Raw genomic sequence first — 15,181 nt, 5'->3', positions numbered from 1 at the left:
CCTTCTCCACCCTCGATTTAGGAAACTTTTTGCATACCCTAGCACTATTCCTAATAGACGATGCAAAGGAGGAAGATAGTGGAGTTTTGCATCCTTATTGTGAGCAAGCAAGGAAAGTTTAGTCAATGGTGATGGCCGTGAAGTAGGAGAAATACGCATATGTGAATGATCCAGCACTGGAATATTGTAAGACCCCCTTTATAAACCCTAATCTTGGGGATGTAGGTCTTATTATTTTTTACAGTGTAGTACAAAATGTGAACTAATGTATTATATTCAAGGACTGATAAGTGCTTGTGTGATAAGAATGCGAAGTGTTCTTTCCTTATGATGAGCATTACTTTTATCAGGTTTTAGCGCTAATACTTGTGCATTTATGTTACTTTCATGCATATAGGGTTGTGAAGCCGAATGTTAAAAAAAGAAGCCAATGTAGATCGTGAACGCACTATTTGGAGGAAATCTTGAGAAGGTTCAAACACAAAGACATAAGTCGGTTTCAAGATGCTAGAATGTGTGCCGACCTCCTTGTATTTAAGTTAGCACAATGATTTGGAGGGGTACAAAGGCAGTCACATTCGAGTATCCCTGCTTGTGCATTAATAGCAAGATCTTCACCAATGAAGCCGTTTATTGAAGAAGCAAGGCGATCTACGACGTAAACGTGTGCCCGTTTACGTTATTTCGATGAAAACATGGATTCGGGAGTGTTTCAGGCCGGCATTGTAGCAAAACACTGTAGTAATTTACTGTAACAGGTACTGTTCACAGTCGGCCGAGAAAATGAATTTCAGAGAATCCACATGGGTGTGTGGAAACTCCACACGCCCGTGTGAAAAATCCACAGGGGCGCCCACAGGGGCGTGTGGATGCCCGATTCCAGCCCTTTAAAAGCCGATTTCAACCCCGATTTTAGCATTCTTTTTTTCATCTTTCCCCAACTTGAGAGAATGCTTCGGCTAGGATTTTGAGAGGTATTGGCAAGGGTTTTGGAGAGGTTCTACGGCTTTGACATCGCGCTCCGTTTGGAAGAAGGTTATTGGGAGAGCTTTCATCGGCACCGATCCAGCGAGGTGTATCCTAGGCCGGACAAAAGGACCTTTGGAAGAGTCGAGGCTTCTCCACAAGACCATCATCACGACTATCGAGGGGGTTTTCTCATGGATTACTTGCATTTACATTCGATTTCCTTGTTGATTGTAACTAGCTCCATGGAGAGCTAAACCCCTTAGTGGGTACTTAGATTTGTGAACCCTAGGATGGTATTTGTTTCATTAAACCTTATATTATGCTTTCCTTAATTGATGTTTTAATTGAGTTCCACTCTTGAATGTTTGATTGATTGAATGCTCCCTTAGAGTGACACTAGGGTTGAGAGTTCACCTTGGTAACCCTTGTGAGTGAGTGACACACCACGAGAGTTAGAAAAAGCTAGATTGGAGAGGGTTGAGAGGGTGAGTTGAGAGGTAGCGGAGCGTCCCCTTTCCCCTCCGACATGATTTATCCTAACTCCATTTCCTTGAGTTCTTTGCGGTCATAGTAGAGTGAACGGGCTAAGGGATGACCTTCCGCTGGGGCTTAGTTGCAAAGGCAACGGAGTGAAGCATTAAAGTGATTTTAGCACCTAGGGCTTAATTGTGACTAGGGACCTTCCACCTGGACCAAAGGATTAGGTCTACATCTGGGAAGAGAGTTTATCACTTGGAATCCCTAGAACGCATTACAATTCTATACAAGTGAGAGGTGTTGAGATTGTTCGATTTCTCCTCCAGGACATCGTATAGAGTTAGGCACGGTTGACCTTAGATTTGAGACCGTGTATTAAAGGATCTCCACGACTCATTAATACATTAGTTAGGAAGCATAATAGAGGGTTTTGCATTTGAAATGATTGTCCTAGTCGGAACAATATCCGAGTACCCCATCTACATCGATTGCCTTATCTCTCATTTACTTGTGTTTCTCTTTCTTATTTCTTTTATTTTTGTTTACATTACATCTTATCAACACAATCATTATTCATTTTCACTTGGTTAAGTAGCAATTTAAGTATTTTTATTCCCTACTCCCTGTGGATACGATACTTCACTCACCTGGGATTTTATTACTCGACAAACCCGTGCACTTGCGAGGTCCTTATCAAGGACATAGTTGATGGATGGTGTTCCTATTTGGGGTTATTTATATAGGATATAATCCATTTTATTATTGATGTGAATGTCGTTGTATTGTCTGATTTAAACAAAGGAGTTGTATCCTAAGTTGCCAAGAAGACAACCTAAAATATGCAAAATGTGAAAGTAACTAGTAAAGCTCAAATCCTTTCATTCAGAATAAATAAATAAAATAAATAAACTTTTGACTGTAGACTATAAGGAGTAATTAGAATGAACTTCCCTGAAATATTATTCCATTGAAGGAAACTTGACTTGAATATCTCATAATCTGAAAATCACAAAATGATGATCACCAAAGACGACAAAGAAACATCAGGCTGATTTATAATTTCAAAACACAAAAACATTGAGACGGTAAGACTTTTGGGTGTCTGAATACTTTGGTTTTATGTGTTTAAATCATCTAATGAGGAATTCAAGATGGTGTCATACGCTAATTCTTGCTCTGCCTTTGGTGATTCTCCTTGCAATCATCTTCCAACCAACCTTTGTGGCCTTACTGTGAGACACAGCATAATTTTAGGAACATGGATTGGAATTCAAAAAAGTACGCGAGTTTGAATAATGAAAAATGTATCTATAAACAATGTGGTAAAGTTTGAGACTATCATGGAAGATACTTTGGAAAATGACATTCACTAGGATGGACTATGATAGTTACTAATATGGAGAGGATATTTTGGAAAATGACATTCACTAGGATAAACTATGATACTTACCCACATGAGTCATACCAAAGATTATCAATGTAACTATTTAACTTATATTATCTATTAAAGAAGAAAGAATAAGATATATGACAAGTATTATTTCAAAGCATGTGCCTTGCTATACCATAAACCACAAAATATCATAAAGGACATCAAGACAAATAGTAGGAAATAGTGAAACTAAATAAATTGATCTTACTACAACTTGAAATAGGCAAAGTAAATGATATGACAAGAGAATGATGATGAGGTTGAAAATAAGGAAACTGTACAACAGAATAAACACATTTGAGTTACTCTCTACACATTAGCCTAAAATATACATCAGAGTATTCATAAATAAAAAAAATTAACATCTTCATGGACCATCGATAATATTAATGAAGGCAATCAAAATGAGAACTTGTAAAATAAGATAAATTTTTGTTCATAATTATACCAAAATAAGGAAAATTGTACAATAGAATAAACACATTTGAGTTGCTCTCTACACATTAGCCTAAAATTTACATCTTTCACTTTCATCCAAATTTTCATTTCATCCTTTGAACTTTATAATTTTCATTTCATGCTTTTGGATAGGTAAAAATTCAAAGATGCTTTCTGAATCAAGGCAAAGAGTGTACTTCTAACTAGAATAATCACACTAGTGTGGCTTAGCATACCACCTTTTGATTGCATTTTGCGTTTTGGTTGTAATGTGATGAGCTAAACAACTCAACATCAATAGTTAAAAGCAATAACAACTTGAAAGAAAGAAGAATTAATTTATTCAAAATAAATAAATAAATAAATAAATAAAATGTGATAATTAATATTGTGTCTATTTTTTTGTTTGGGTTGAAAGTTGAATTTTGGTAACAAAAAGTCTACAAAAGTAATAACAAATGGCATTGGGTATGCTTTTGTCAGGTGGAGAAATGTGTGTTACACTAAGTAAATTGAAGTAGATGTTGTGTCGAGGATGCATTTTTTTTTTATTTTTTAAGTACATAAAAAGAAGTTATTTACAATGTTTACCACCAGATTTTGCAATGCTTGCTTGAATTTTTGTAGGTTACTCTGTATGACAACCATACATATATATAACATTGGACTTACTTTCATTTCAGTGCCCCATGCCGGGTTGTTCTCAATAAGAATTCATTATATGATTGGTGGTATAAAAGGTTTAGCAGGATATGTGGACTTTTGCTACGCTGATCAATTGTCCAAGATTGAACTGATTAACATGGTTAGGGAATTCAATTTAGATGTTGATGGTTGCAATATCTAGTGGTTGGATAGATGCAGTGAATCAGGGGCCTAAGGGGAAAAGGATCAATTGGATATGATGAAGACCATGGAGCAAAGGAAATGCATGAAGAGGACAGTGATTTGGAAGGTGCATTGATTGGGATGGGGAAAGACAATAAATATAAAAATGGAGAAGTAGACAGTGAATTTTATGACTCTAACTACAATTTTTGTCATGATTCAGATGATGAAGGTAGAGAGAATACTGCAATCCATAGGGCTATTGTACATGTTGGTGGAGAACCTCCAAGACTAGGGAGTGATGTTGAAATGGATTCAAACTATGTAATTTCTAATGAGTTACACTCATGTTCTTCGACTGATGAGGATGAATTGGTATCTAAAAATTCCAAGTACTTTGAATTTAATGAAGAATGTGACATGAAGAACCCCCAATTTGTAATTGAATGAAGTTTAGGAGCTTCAAGCAGTTTAAGGATGCAGTAAAAAATTATGGAATCAGGAACATGTATGTTATGAACTTTAGACCAAAATCTATGAAAAGGTGTAAGGCAATTCTGCAAAAGGGGATGCCCTTTTTATCTGTGGGCTTCACCCATGGTGAGTGATGGGAACACAATGCGAATAAAGTCAGGTAACTTAAAATATTAGTGCACAAGGGACCACAACAACAGGCATGCCAGTGCTCCTAGATTGCAAATGCTTATTTGGAATAATTCATGGCTGACCCTTCTTGGAAGATAGCAGGTATTATTCAAGCAGTGAAGACCCATCAAGAGGTGGACATTAGTAGATTGAAGGCATATAGGGCTAAATGCATTGCATTAAGGTAGGTTATATGCCTAGTGAATTTTTTTTTTAGTAACACTTGTTTTTTATTTGTAAGTTTTTGTGTAATGCATTCAATTAACTAATCCAGTTCATATATATTGTTGTATGGATCAAAGTCTTTTAGAAGGTGAATCTATTTGATTATGAGTTAGATGGTGAATCTATTTGATTATGGGTCAAATGGTGAATCAAATTGAAAAAAACCCAAAGTTTAGTAACCTCTCACAAATTTATGAAAAATAAATAATTTCTTGCACTATCAAATCAATAATGTAATATTACAATAAATAATAAAATCAATAACAAAAACTAAAAAAAATAAATCAATGGGATTTATGAAAACATAATAACTTGACAAAAAATTTTGATGCGATAATGGTGAAAGTGAGTAATAACTTTCCCCTCCCGCCTAGAACGACCACGAATTCTCATATTATCCACCATATTAAGCACCAGGATCTAGTTTCCCTCGCAAAAAGAGTTAACCTCCTCCAAAAATTCCTCACATCCTGTCTCCCTAAGGTCTTAAAGTCAAGCTCTTATTGATTTAATCAAATGCATCGCTTGAACAATATTCTAATATTTTTATTGTAAAGCAAGTGATAACTCATTCATTATCCCCAATAAACGTCTCATCAAGTACATCACAAATGCAAATTGATAATTCTCCATTTTTTTCAATCAAACTTGTCATTGTACCTCTATTATTATAAGAAACACCATCATCAATCACATTTTGGAGTACCTCTAACAATGAAGTCCACATAGAGGTTAGCCAAGGAATTGCAGTGTAATGTGATCCCCAATGAGTATCCCCTAGTCGTGCTAAGCTAGATTCTTGATTTTTCCCTCAACCACTGCCTATGTCTCCCTTTACCAATTGCTCAACTAATCTATCATGATGATGTTGTCGAAGTTGGTTTCTCCTTTTAGATGATGCTCCAATGGAATTAACAATTATAGTAACATACTAGAAAAAATCACTTACAATCCAATTGTTTTTGGCAGCAACAACAATAACTAATTTGAATTAGTGAGCAAAACAATTGACATATCTTGCGTATGGATTTTCTTTTAGGATTAGTGCTTTCAAACCATTTAATTGATCCCGCATATTTGAAGCCCCATCATATCTTTGTCCTCTCAACCTCAAAAGTGGTAACCTATGTTTAGCAAACAAACAATCAATGGCATTTTTTAAGAAATGACAGAGGTGTCAGCCACATCAACCATAGCAAGAAATTACTCTATCACATATCCATCCTTATTCACATATTACAAAACAACTCCCATATGCTCCTTCACTAAGACATCCCAAGCTTCATCAATCATAAGGGAAAAATAACTATCTCTAATACCATCAACAATAGTGCATGTAATCTCCATTGCACAAGCATTTGTCAACTCTTTTTGAATCTTTGGGGGAAGTCATTTGACTATTTCCAAGGGCATTCTAATTGATTGCTCACTAAACATCTTCATTCTGTAGGCTATACCACTCAAGCAATTTAAGAAAATTACACTTGTTTAATGAGCTCGAGAACTCATCATGTCCACGGAAAGCCAAACCTTGATTCAACAAAAAAATGTGTCACATCCAAAATTTTTTGATGAAGTAATTATGTAAGTTTACAAATATCATCATGCCCATGGAAAGCCAAACCTTGCTACAGTGATCTCGCTATAGTAACTATGCTACAGTGATCACCAGAGCTGGGGCCCTAGGGTTTTGCCATTGTCAAATAGGGGAAACATTGCCCCCATCTATCCAAGCCCAAGTTTGGGTATCTCCAAAAAAGGTTATAATCCCAAAACAAAAGGCATTTGATAGCCCCAAATGAGTTATTATCATTACCCTCAAACTTTAGGTAATGCTCAAACTACCATGGAGATGGTTATTCTTGCCCCCCCCCTTTTTTTTTTATCATCACTTTTCTTCACGATCTGAAAAGCATCTCACATGGTCACCTTCCTCCATTAAGCCAAGGTTGTCATCAGAGTAGAGAACCAACAACACCGAGAGAAGCAGATCTGGTAGATCTCTTCTTTTCTTCGCATTATACGTCATATTTTGGATTTTTATCTCCTTTTTTAGCATCTTCTATCTCATGATTTTGCAGATTATCTCACACCTTCTTCCATCCTCCATTACAAGCTAAGTTCTCAAGTAGTCATTGAAGAAATAGGGAACAAACACCACCCAAGAAGAAGCAAATATGGTTTGAAAAGATTTGGTATGTGCTCTTTATTCCCTTTCACCTCATCAATTCTTCTGAAACTGATCTCCAACCAAGTAATAATATATTTCTTTTTTTCTTTTACTTTATATGTTGATCTTCTTTTATTGATTATTTTTGCCATGTTATTCCTGGTTTATATTTTGTAGCTTGCAAAAAAGAAAAAAGAAGTCTTTTTGGTGAGTTCTTGTCTCTCCCTATATATATAATCTCTATCAATTTCTTTTATCCCATTGTTTATGTGTTCACATCCGTGATTTATCTTGCAACTGGGTTTGTTGACTTTTGTTTTAGGTGTGTGGTTAGTGGTAAAGTCAAAGCTACGAAAGCTTATCATTAGTTCTAATTGATGTTTGTGTTTCTATAGATGATGATTGGTATTAATTCTTCCTATATTTGTTTCTTTTTGTGCATGACTAACTTTCTGTGGTTGTTCATTTGATGATTTATTATTTTATTTATTTATTTTTCTGGTATCTTATGTTAAGTAAATGAACACCATTGAAAATTCAATCTTGTGTTGAGAGAAGTTTGATTGCTTTTTTATTTTGTCAAATTTGAAATGCCTATATTATTTGGTTCATCGTAACATATTCCAAATGTATAAATGGGGCAGAAATTTCATTTGTTGTTCATTAATATAGAATAGTAAACATGTTTACATTAAAGAATTATGAAGTGTGCAAATAATTCATCAAAACAGATCTTGAGAATGCTTACACAATAACAAGACATAATCCAATTGAATAAACTACAGTTATACAATGTGATATACTAAACATGTTTACAGTAAACGAAGATATATATATATATATATATATATATATATATATATATATATTGGTGTGGGGTTCAAAAGTGTGGTGCAAAGCTATCAACCTTTTGGAAAAAATCTTTAGATTAAAATACAGTGTCGAGCTTTCATGCATAGCACTAGCAAAACTATCAATCCCTTGGCCAAGTCTTTCATCTAATGATTTTGTTTAACACTCCAACCAAGAATATAATGTGGTTTAGATGAGTGTGTTCTTTTGTATGTTATTTAAAAATATTTTACAATTCTTTTTCTCACTAGAAGAAAGAATGGCAAGGCTTGAAAAGACTCTTTTTGTAGGTATATTCTATATCAATACATTAATAATGGTTCTAATTAAGGCAACCTAATTTTTCTGTTGAAGTACTCTAAAACTCAACAATAATTGCACATAATTGACCTCTTTACCTAATTTAGTTTGATAATTCATCTAGGTCTACTAAATTGAATAAACTAAAGTCTAAAAATCTACAATACTTTTATCTTGGTCTATTAAATGTTCACCTTTATAGTTGATTTATTTTGACTCTGGCACACTAATAAAGGTTGATTTTTTTTTAAAAAAAAATTTAATGATTAAACTAGCATGCTAAACTTAGTTCATTTTAACAGGATGTCATTTTAGACATGGCTTTGGTCCTTATAAAAGTAGAGGACTTCATACATTTCCCATAATCTAATTATGGTTATTTTGTTTTTTTGTTTTTTTCGTTTACATATGCTCGACTATATTACTTTGCCTCCATATGTTACATTTTCCTATTGAACATCATGATTGTTGCATATGCAATAAAGCGAAGCAATATACGAAATAGTATGGTCCAACATGAGATTGAGTCAACATCTATTAGGCATTGTTTCCATATAATATGAATACTTTCATCGTGTGGTACATGAAAGTGATGTTTAGTGTATTGATAAAATACCCATGGATCGCCATTGTTTCCATAGTTTATACCAATTGCTAATTAACATTGGTGGTTTGTGTGGTACGAGAAATGTTTTGATTTAGGAGATGGTCGCAATGTTTTTTGAATATTGTGGCACACCAAGTCAAGAATTAATAGAGTAATTGAATTTGACTTTTTTCAATTTGCTGAAACAGTTAGTCAGCATTTCCACATTGTTTTAATGGTAACCACGCTTTGTCATGGTGTCTTATTAAAGAAACTAGAACTTGCCTTTGAGGATGCAAATGATCCTCGATGGAAGTGGTTCTGGATAATTGTTCAAATCCTTATGCTCTTTTTCTTAATGAAATAATAATCAATGGTTAACAAGAAATAACTTTTTTCCCCAACATAGAATTGTCTTGGATGACTAGATGGAACACATTAGAGTAAATGTGCCTAAAGTTGATTGACCAAGATATATAACAAGAAAATTAGAAATCATATTTAATGTTTTTGGTGTTTGTAGAAAAGAGATACAAGTCATATATGTCTCATCTAGCTGGGAGCGCTCAGCTCATAATAGTCGAGTTTTTAGAAATGCGGTTAGAAAGCCTAATGGATTAAAGGTTCCAAATGGTAAATAAAATGTGCTCTCATTACTTTTCCAATTTATTATTAACAACAAAATGTCCCCTAAACCATTGTCTAATGACATATTTTTAGTTGTATATATGTTAGGTTTTTACTATTTGTAATTCTGGCTATACAAATTGCCCTGGATTTCTTGCACCTTTTCAAGGATAACACTATCATTTGAGTTCTTGGGTCGATGAATGTCAACCTTGCATGGCATAAGAGTTTTTTTTTTTTAATGAAACATGCTAGTGTGAGAAATGTAATAAAGAGACTTTTGGCCTTCTAAAAATTTGATGGAAAATTCTAACTAGCCCAAGCTTTTACAATATAGCAACTCAAAGGTGCATAATTAATGCATGTTGGTTTCTACACAACTCCATCTAGAAAGAGATGGAATAAGACCCTACAAAAGCTGAAGTTGATAGTTTAATGCTATGAGAGAACATAAAAGATGATGTTGCCAACATCACAGTTGTTGATCCAATAGATGAATGGCCCAATTTAGGAATGACATGGTCGTGGACATGTTTAATACACGGTGATCAAGTTGATTTTGATAATTAATATCTATGTATTCAAAACCAAACTTGCTATTTCTAATAATTGATTTTGATAATTAATATCTATGTTGTGAAACTAAACTTCGTATGAAGTGGTTGTACAGATAATTAAAATGTGTTCTTTTTATATTGATCTTTTATGTTTGTTCATCTAATCACATAATTTCTACAATGATCTAGATATTGTTTTTAATATATGCAGTTTGGAATGTGGAAGACAAGTATGTTCGTCAATGATGTTGTATTGTTTTTTTTTTTTCTCACATAATTTCTACAGTTATCTAGGTTTTGCTTTTTTCATGTTTTTTCATGTTTGTTCGTCTAATCACATAATGTATGTTCATCGATGATGTTGTAATTTTTTACTTGTAGTTAGTTTTAAAAACAAGTAAATTCACTAGTTCTAAGATGTATAAGGGTGCAGGTCCAACCTCTGAAGCTTGGCATTATGGTGGGGATATGCCAAAGTCCTATGAAATAAAAAAAAAATTAAAAGATAACTAGGGAATTGAATTAGTAGATATAGGCAATAAAAACCCTTAATTTTATTTGATAAGCTTTACTAAAAACTCATCATTGCTTTATGTACATGAAATAATGGCACTTTTAGGATCAATGTTTGTTAGTGCATAATAATTTAATAGGCTTTGAAAATAACTTGAGATTGAAAAGTGTTACATGTAGAATTGATCATGATTTTGTGTAATGTGGTTTGAAAATTCCATCAAAGGTATTTTTGCTGAACTTTGAGGTTGGCTAAAGGATCTTTCGGGAATGAAGTTCACAAGAAGTTGGTCATGATTTGGTATAATGCTGTTTAAAAATAGATATAATATAGTATGCAATGTTAAAAGGTTGGCTTAACATTTTTATTATGATTTGTTAATGTATGCAGCTTTGTTAGCCTGCAGTGGTTTGACATTACTTCATTGCTTTTAGGTTTTTCAAGAATGGACATTGGAGAATCTCAAGACAGGGGAAAGGGATAGAACAAACATTATTAGATGATAGAAGAAGATTAGGCTCTAGTTGAGGCCTTAGTTGAGCTATCCACAAATGCTATGTGGCAGAGTGAGAATAGATTTTGCAATGGGTACCTATTTTAATTAAAACTACCCTTCGTGTGCCACATAATTAGTTTGATTGAGTTAGGGATTGTGTGATTAAATTATAAATTGTCATAACTAGGAGAACATTATTTTGAGATAAGACCTATAATCATCGCATTGCATGAAAAAACAAACATTAAAAAAAAAAAAAATCTAAATAACGGGTTATTAATTAATTAATTAATTAACAGGAAAAGTGGGTGGGTCCTAAAAAATAAAAATAGATCGATAGGACCGAGGGTGTGGAGAAAACAAAGAGGGTGAGCCTCAAACCTCGCCCTTCACAATACTTCTTCGCTTTGAGCTTTCCGCCCGAAGCCATTTGCTTCCCCCTCTTCCTCTCTATAAACAAGCAACAATTCTTTGTCTATTCCTTTGCATTTCTCATCTCCCTTTTCTTCCCCTGCTATGGCGGCTGCTATGCACATGGCAACATTGTCTTTCTTCTCCTCCTCCTCTGCTTACAAGACCACCAACGTTTCTGATAGGCTTCGGCTCGGATTGGCTCCGCTGCCAGCATCTCTTGCAGGTTGGTCCTTGACTTCTTCTTCTTCTTCTTTGATCTGTCTTTTGTTTTTTCTTTTTTTTTTTTGTTCGAATTTGTTTGATTTTTTTATCATTGGATGTTTTTTTAGAGAGATAATTGATGGGAAATTGTTGTTTATTTTATTCTTGAAGTTTAGTTTATTTTGTTGAGATTGGTGATTTTTTGTTGGATCTATGAAAAAAATTAATTTTTTTGGGTAATTTTTACCTCTGTTGTTAGGGCGGAAAGGAAGCATTTTGGTAATCAGATCTGAAGCTGGGTTTGCTTGTGGTTCTAATGCAAGGGCTCGCTCTTCCAAATTGATCACCAATGCAGTCGCAGTAAAATATGGCAATCTTTTCCTCTGTAGATACATGCTTATGTGCTTCATTCTCCACTTGAAGCATTCTTTTTGTTTTTGGTTTCATGGGCATGTGGTTCTTTATCTGAAGATTATTTTGAATTTAATTTAATTTATTTTTTATTTTTTAACAGACTAAGCCTGATGCGTCTGCAAGTTCAACAGGATCAAAACCTGGGTAAGTTTATCATACGAACTCGAAGTGGTTATTAATTTTGTATGCCTGCTGGTTAATCATGCATAGTCATATGAATTAATATGTTGAGGATATAGTTTGATATGAAGACACAACATTAGCTAATGGTGCACTTAGTAATCTTTTTTATAATTACTTTTTGACAAAATACTTTTTGTGATGATTTGGGATTAAAATATTCATTGTGCTAACGCTTAATGAACCGAGAGAATAAAATATGGCCAGATTTTAGTGTTATGTGGAGAGGTTTAGAAAATAGGAATATAATAAAAACTGATTAGAAATAATGAAGTAAATGAAGCAATTTTAAGATGACTGACATCGTCAGCATCTTTGTTCAAAATTTCAAATATAAACAAGTGGCTTACTGAAGAAAAGTTTTGGGAGAATTTTGATGAAGTGTAAGAGATAATATGAGAAAGATTTTTTATCAATTGACACTCGAAAGAGAACATAGATATGTTGGGGAGCTGTATTTGACTTAGTAATGTGCAAGGAAATTTGGCTTTTCTAAAAGAGAATGAAAGTAGAGTGGGTGCTCTTTTAGATTTTTTTTTGGCATATGATTTGGTTGTTTTTAACATCGTTCCATGAATTCATATGCCAAAGTATTACAAGTGTACCTGTTGAAGGTGTTGCTAGCTATAGGTCATTTTACAAAGACAAGAAGACCATAGGAGAAAACAAAATATATTTAATGCTGAAGATGAATTTTCTAATTGGGCGGCTTTTAAGTAATTTCAGGTTTCTGAGACATCATCATACCAGGATAATAATTTAGTTGTTGTTTAGTTAATTAATAAATGGATCATTCATGACCTCTCAAATATTAGAAGTCAAATTTATCATTTTCTTTTTCCGAATGATCTAACTGTTTATATTTACAGATTTTGCAAAGGTTTGATCATTTTGTTATTATTTATCAATTTCAGTCATGAGCTGATGTTATTTGAAGCTTTACGAGTGGGGTTGGATGAAGAGATGGCCCGAGATCCTAGGGTTTGTGTTATGGGTGAAGATGTGGGTCACTATGGTGGTTCCTACAAGGTGACCAAGGGTCTTGCAACCAAATATGGAGACCTGAGGGTTCTTGACACTCCCGTCGCGGAGAACTATTTCACTGGCATGGGCATTGGAGCAGCAATGACTGGCTTGAGGTCAGTGATTGATGGCATGAACATGGGCTTCCTTCTACTTGGTTTCAACCAGATATCAAACAACTGTGGCATGCTGCACTACACCTCTGGTGGTCAATTCACCATTCCTGTTGTGATTCGTGGGCCAGGGGGTGTTGGTCGTCAACTTGTTGCTGTAGGCGATCTTCATGGCCAGCCTTGTGAGGTGGCATGGAAGACCTGTTGATCTTTTCATTCAATATAAGAGGAGGTGTAGAACCTTGATTGGATGGTCATCGGGGAGCCGGAGTCACTACGCTGTGGACCGATGGGGTCAACGTCAAAGGCATGATAACCTTGATAGCTTTAAACCTACCCACAGCCATGGCAAAAGTTTAGAGGGATTCTAGATCATTGCTTGTTTGCTCGAGACGCAAACTTCGTATTTTATAAAATTATTTCTTCTGAATCTTGGAGACATGGTCATTTGTATACTCTTTGGAAAATAAATTGGTTTGATGACGAGTATCATGTTTTATGGTTTAAAACCCGTATTTTACTATTCATGAGTCGTGAATGTTGAAATCCCCACTTAAGCAAAAGTGATTATTTTATGCTATTCAGTATTTCTATAGGTACACATATATTGATTTATGTATAAAAATCTTTAAAAGCTATTTGTATTATTTTGAAAGCTTATCTTTTGTAATTTTATTAGTTTTTTTTTTTTTTTGACATTCTCTTAGAATTGTGCTAGCCCACTCATGGAGTGACATTAGTTAGTCACCCTCTCTCTCCCTTCTAGGTTTTAGCTTCTAAAAACGTCTTGGAGGGCGGAGTGCTAGTCATCATCTTGTTTGTTTTTCCTTATCAAACTTTGATGTGTGTTTTTTCTAGCATTTTTGCATTGTCTAATTAACAGGGGATCCACTAGTGTCTTTGGGTTTTGAAATCATGTGTTGTTTTAAACTTGCTATTTTGGGGGAAAATTGACTATATTTGTGACTAGTATGCTCCTTGGTACCCTATTGTCAAGTTTTTGGTAATATTGCTTCCTCTTTGTTATTGTTATACTCCTTGCCTTGTATGTTCTGATTGTGTGATTTGTGTTTAGGATTGTGTATAATTTAGGTTTTGTTAGGCTTTGAGGTGACTTGAGGATAGAGTGGGCATGAGTGTCCGTCCTTGGATAGTCACATGTCAGTCTCTCGGGACGGGACATGACAGATATTTCCTTCAATTTCATATTCATAATTATAGCCTCTCTCCTACTACAGTAGTGAATCAAAACCCATTCAATTAACCGACTAGATAATAGAAAAACAAGTAGTAGTAGGAGCATTAGATATTGAGGGATCGACAACCTATTATGAGCATCAAATATAGAAAAACAAGTACTATTATGTACTTTTCACATAGTTCTTTTGAATTTCATTTTTTATGTGCCTCTTGGGTGATGTATAAATTATGAGTTATTATGGGTTTATATACAATGTCCCTTGAGTTATATGTTGTAATTTTTTTTTTAATATTTTAGTTGATTGGATTATGTGTTCAATAGCTACTTAGACTATCATTTAAATTTAAGAAAATGTGATAGGCTTCTTAAATTAAAACATATGTGTTATGCCATTGTGGGAAAATTAGTAATAGTATTATGTGTGGGCCTCAAAGTTGGGAGAAATTAAAACAACCATTAGCCAAAATAATAAGAGTTATAGGCATCAAGTTTTAGATAAATTCAATAATTTTTTGATTT

General features: G+C 34.1%; 1 protein-coding gene across 1 annotated transcript; it reads left to right on the top strand.

Annotated features, from left to right (window-relative positions):
* The first annotated feature begins 11,632 nt into the window (after positions 1-11,632).
* Positions 11,633-13,669, top strand: LOC120268484 (pyruvate dehydrogenase E1 component subunit beta-3, chloroplastic-like). Its single transcript, XM_039275874.1, has 4 exons — positions 11,633-11,753; positions 11,991-12,091; positions 12,246-12,289; positions 13,240-13,669. Exons 1-4 carry the CDS (start codon positions 11,633-11,635, stop codon positions 13,667-13,669), a joined length of 696 nt encoding a protein of 231 aa, XP_039131808.1.
* Positions 13,670-15,181: the final 1,512 nt, after the last annotated feature.

This window comes from Dioscorea cayenensis, chromosome 9 (genome assembly GCF_009730915.1).
Source record: "Dioscorea cayenensis subsp. rotundata cultivar TDr96_F1 chromosome 9, TDr96_F1_v2_PseudoChromosome.rev07_lg8_w22 25.fasta, whole genome shotgun sequence".
NCBI lineage: Eukaryota > Viridiplantae > Streptophyta > Magnoliopsida > Dioscoreales > Dioscoreaceae > Dioscorea > Dioscorea cayenensis.
Note: the sequence above shows the minus strand (reverse complement) of the source record. Positions and strands in the feature narration are given on the sequence as shown.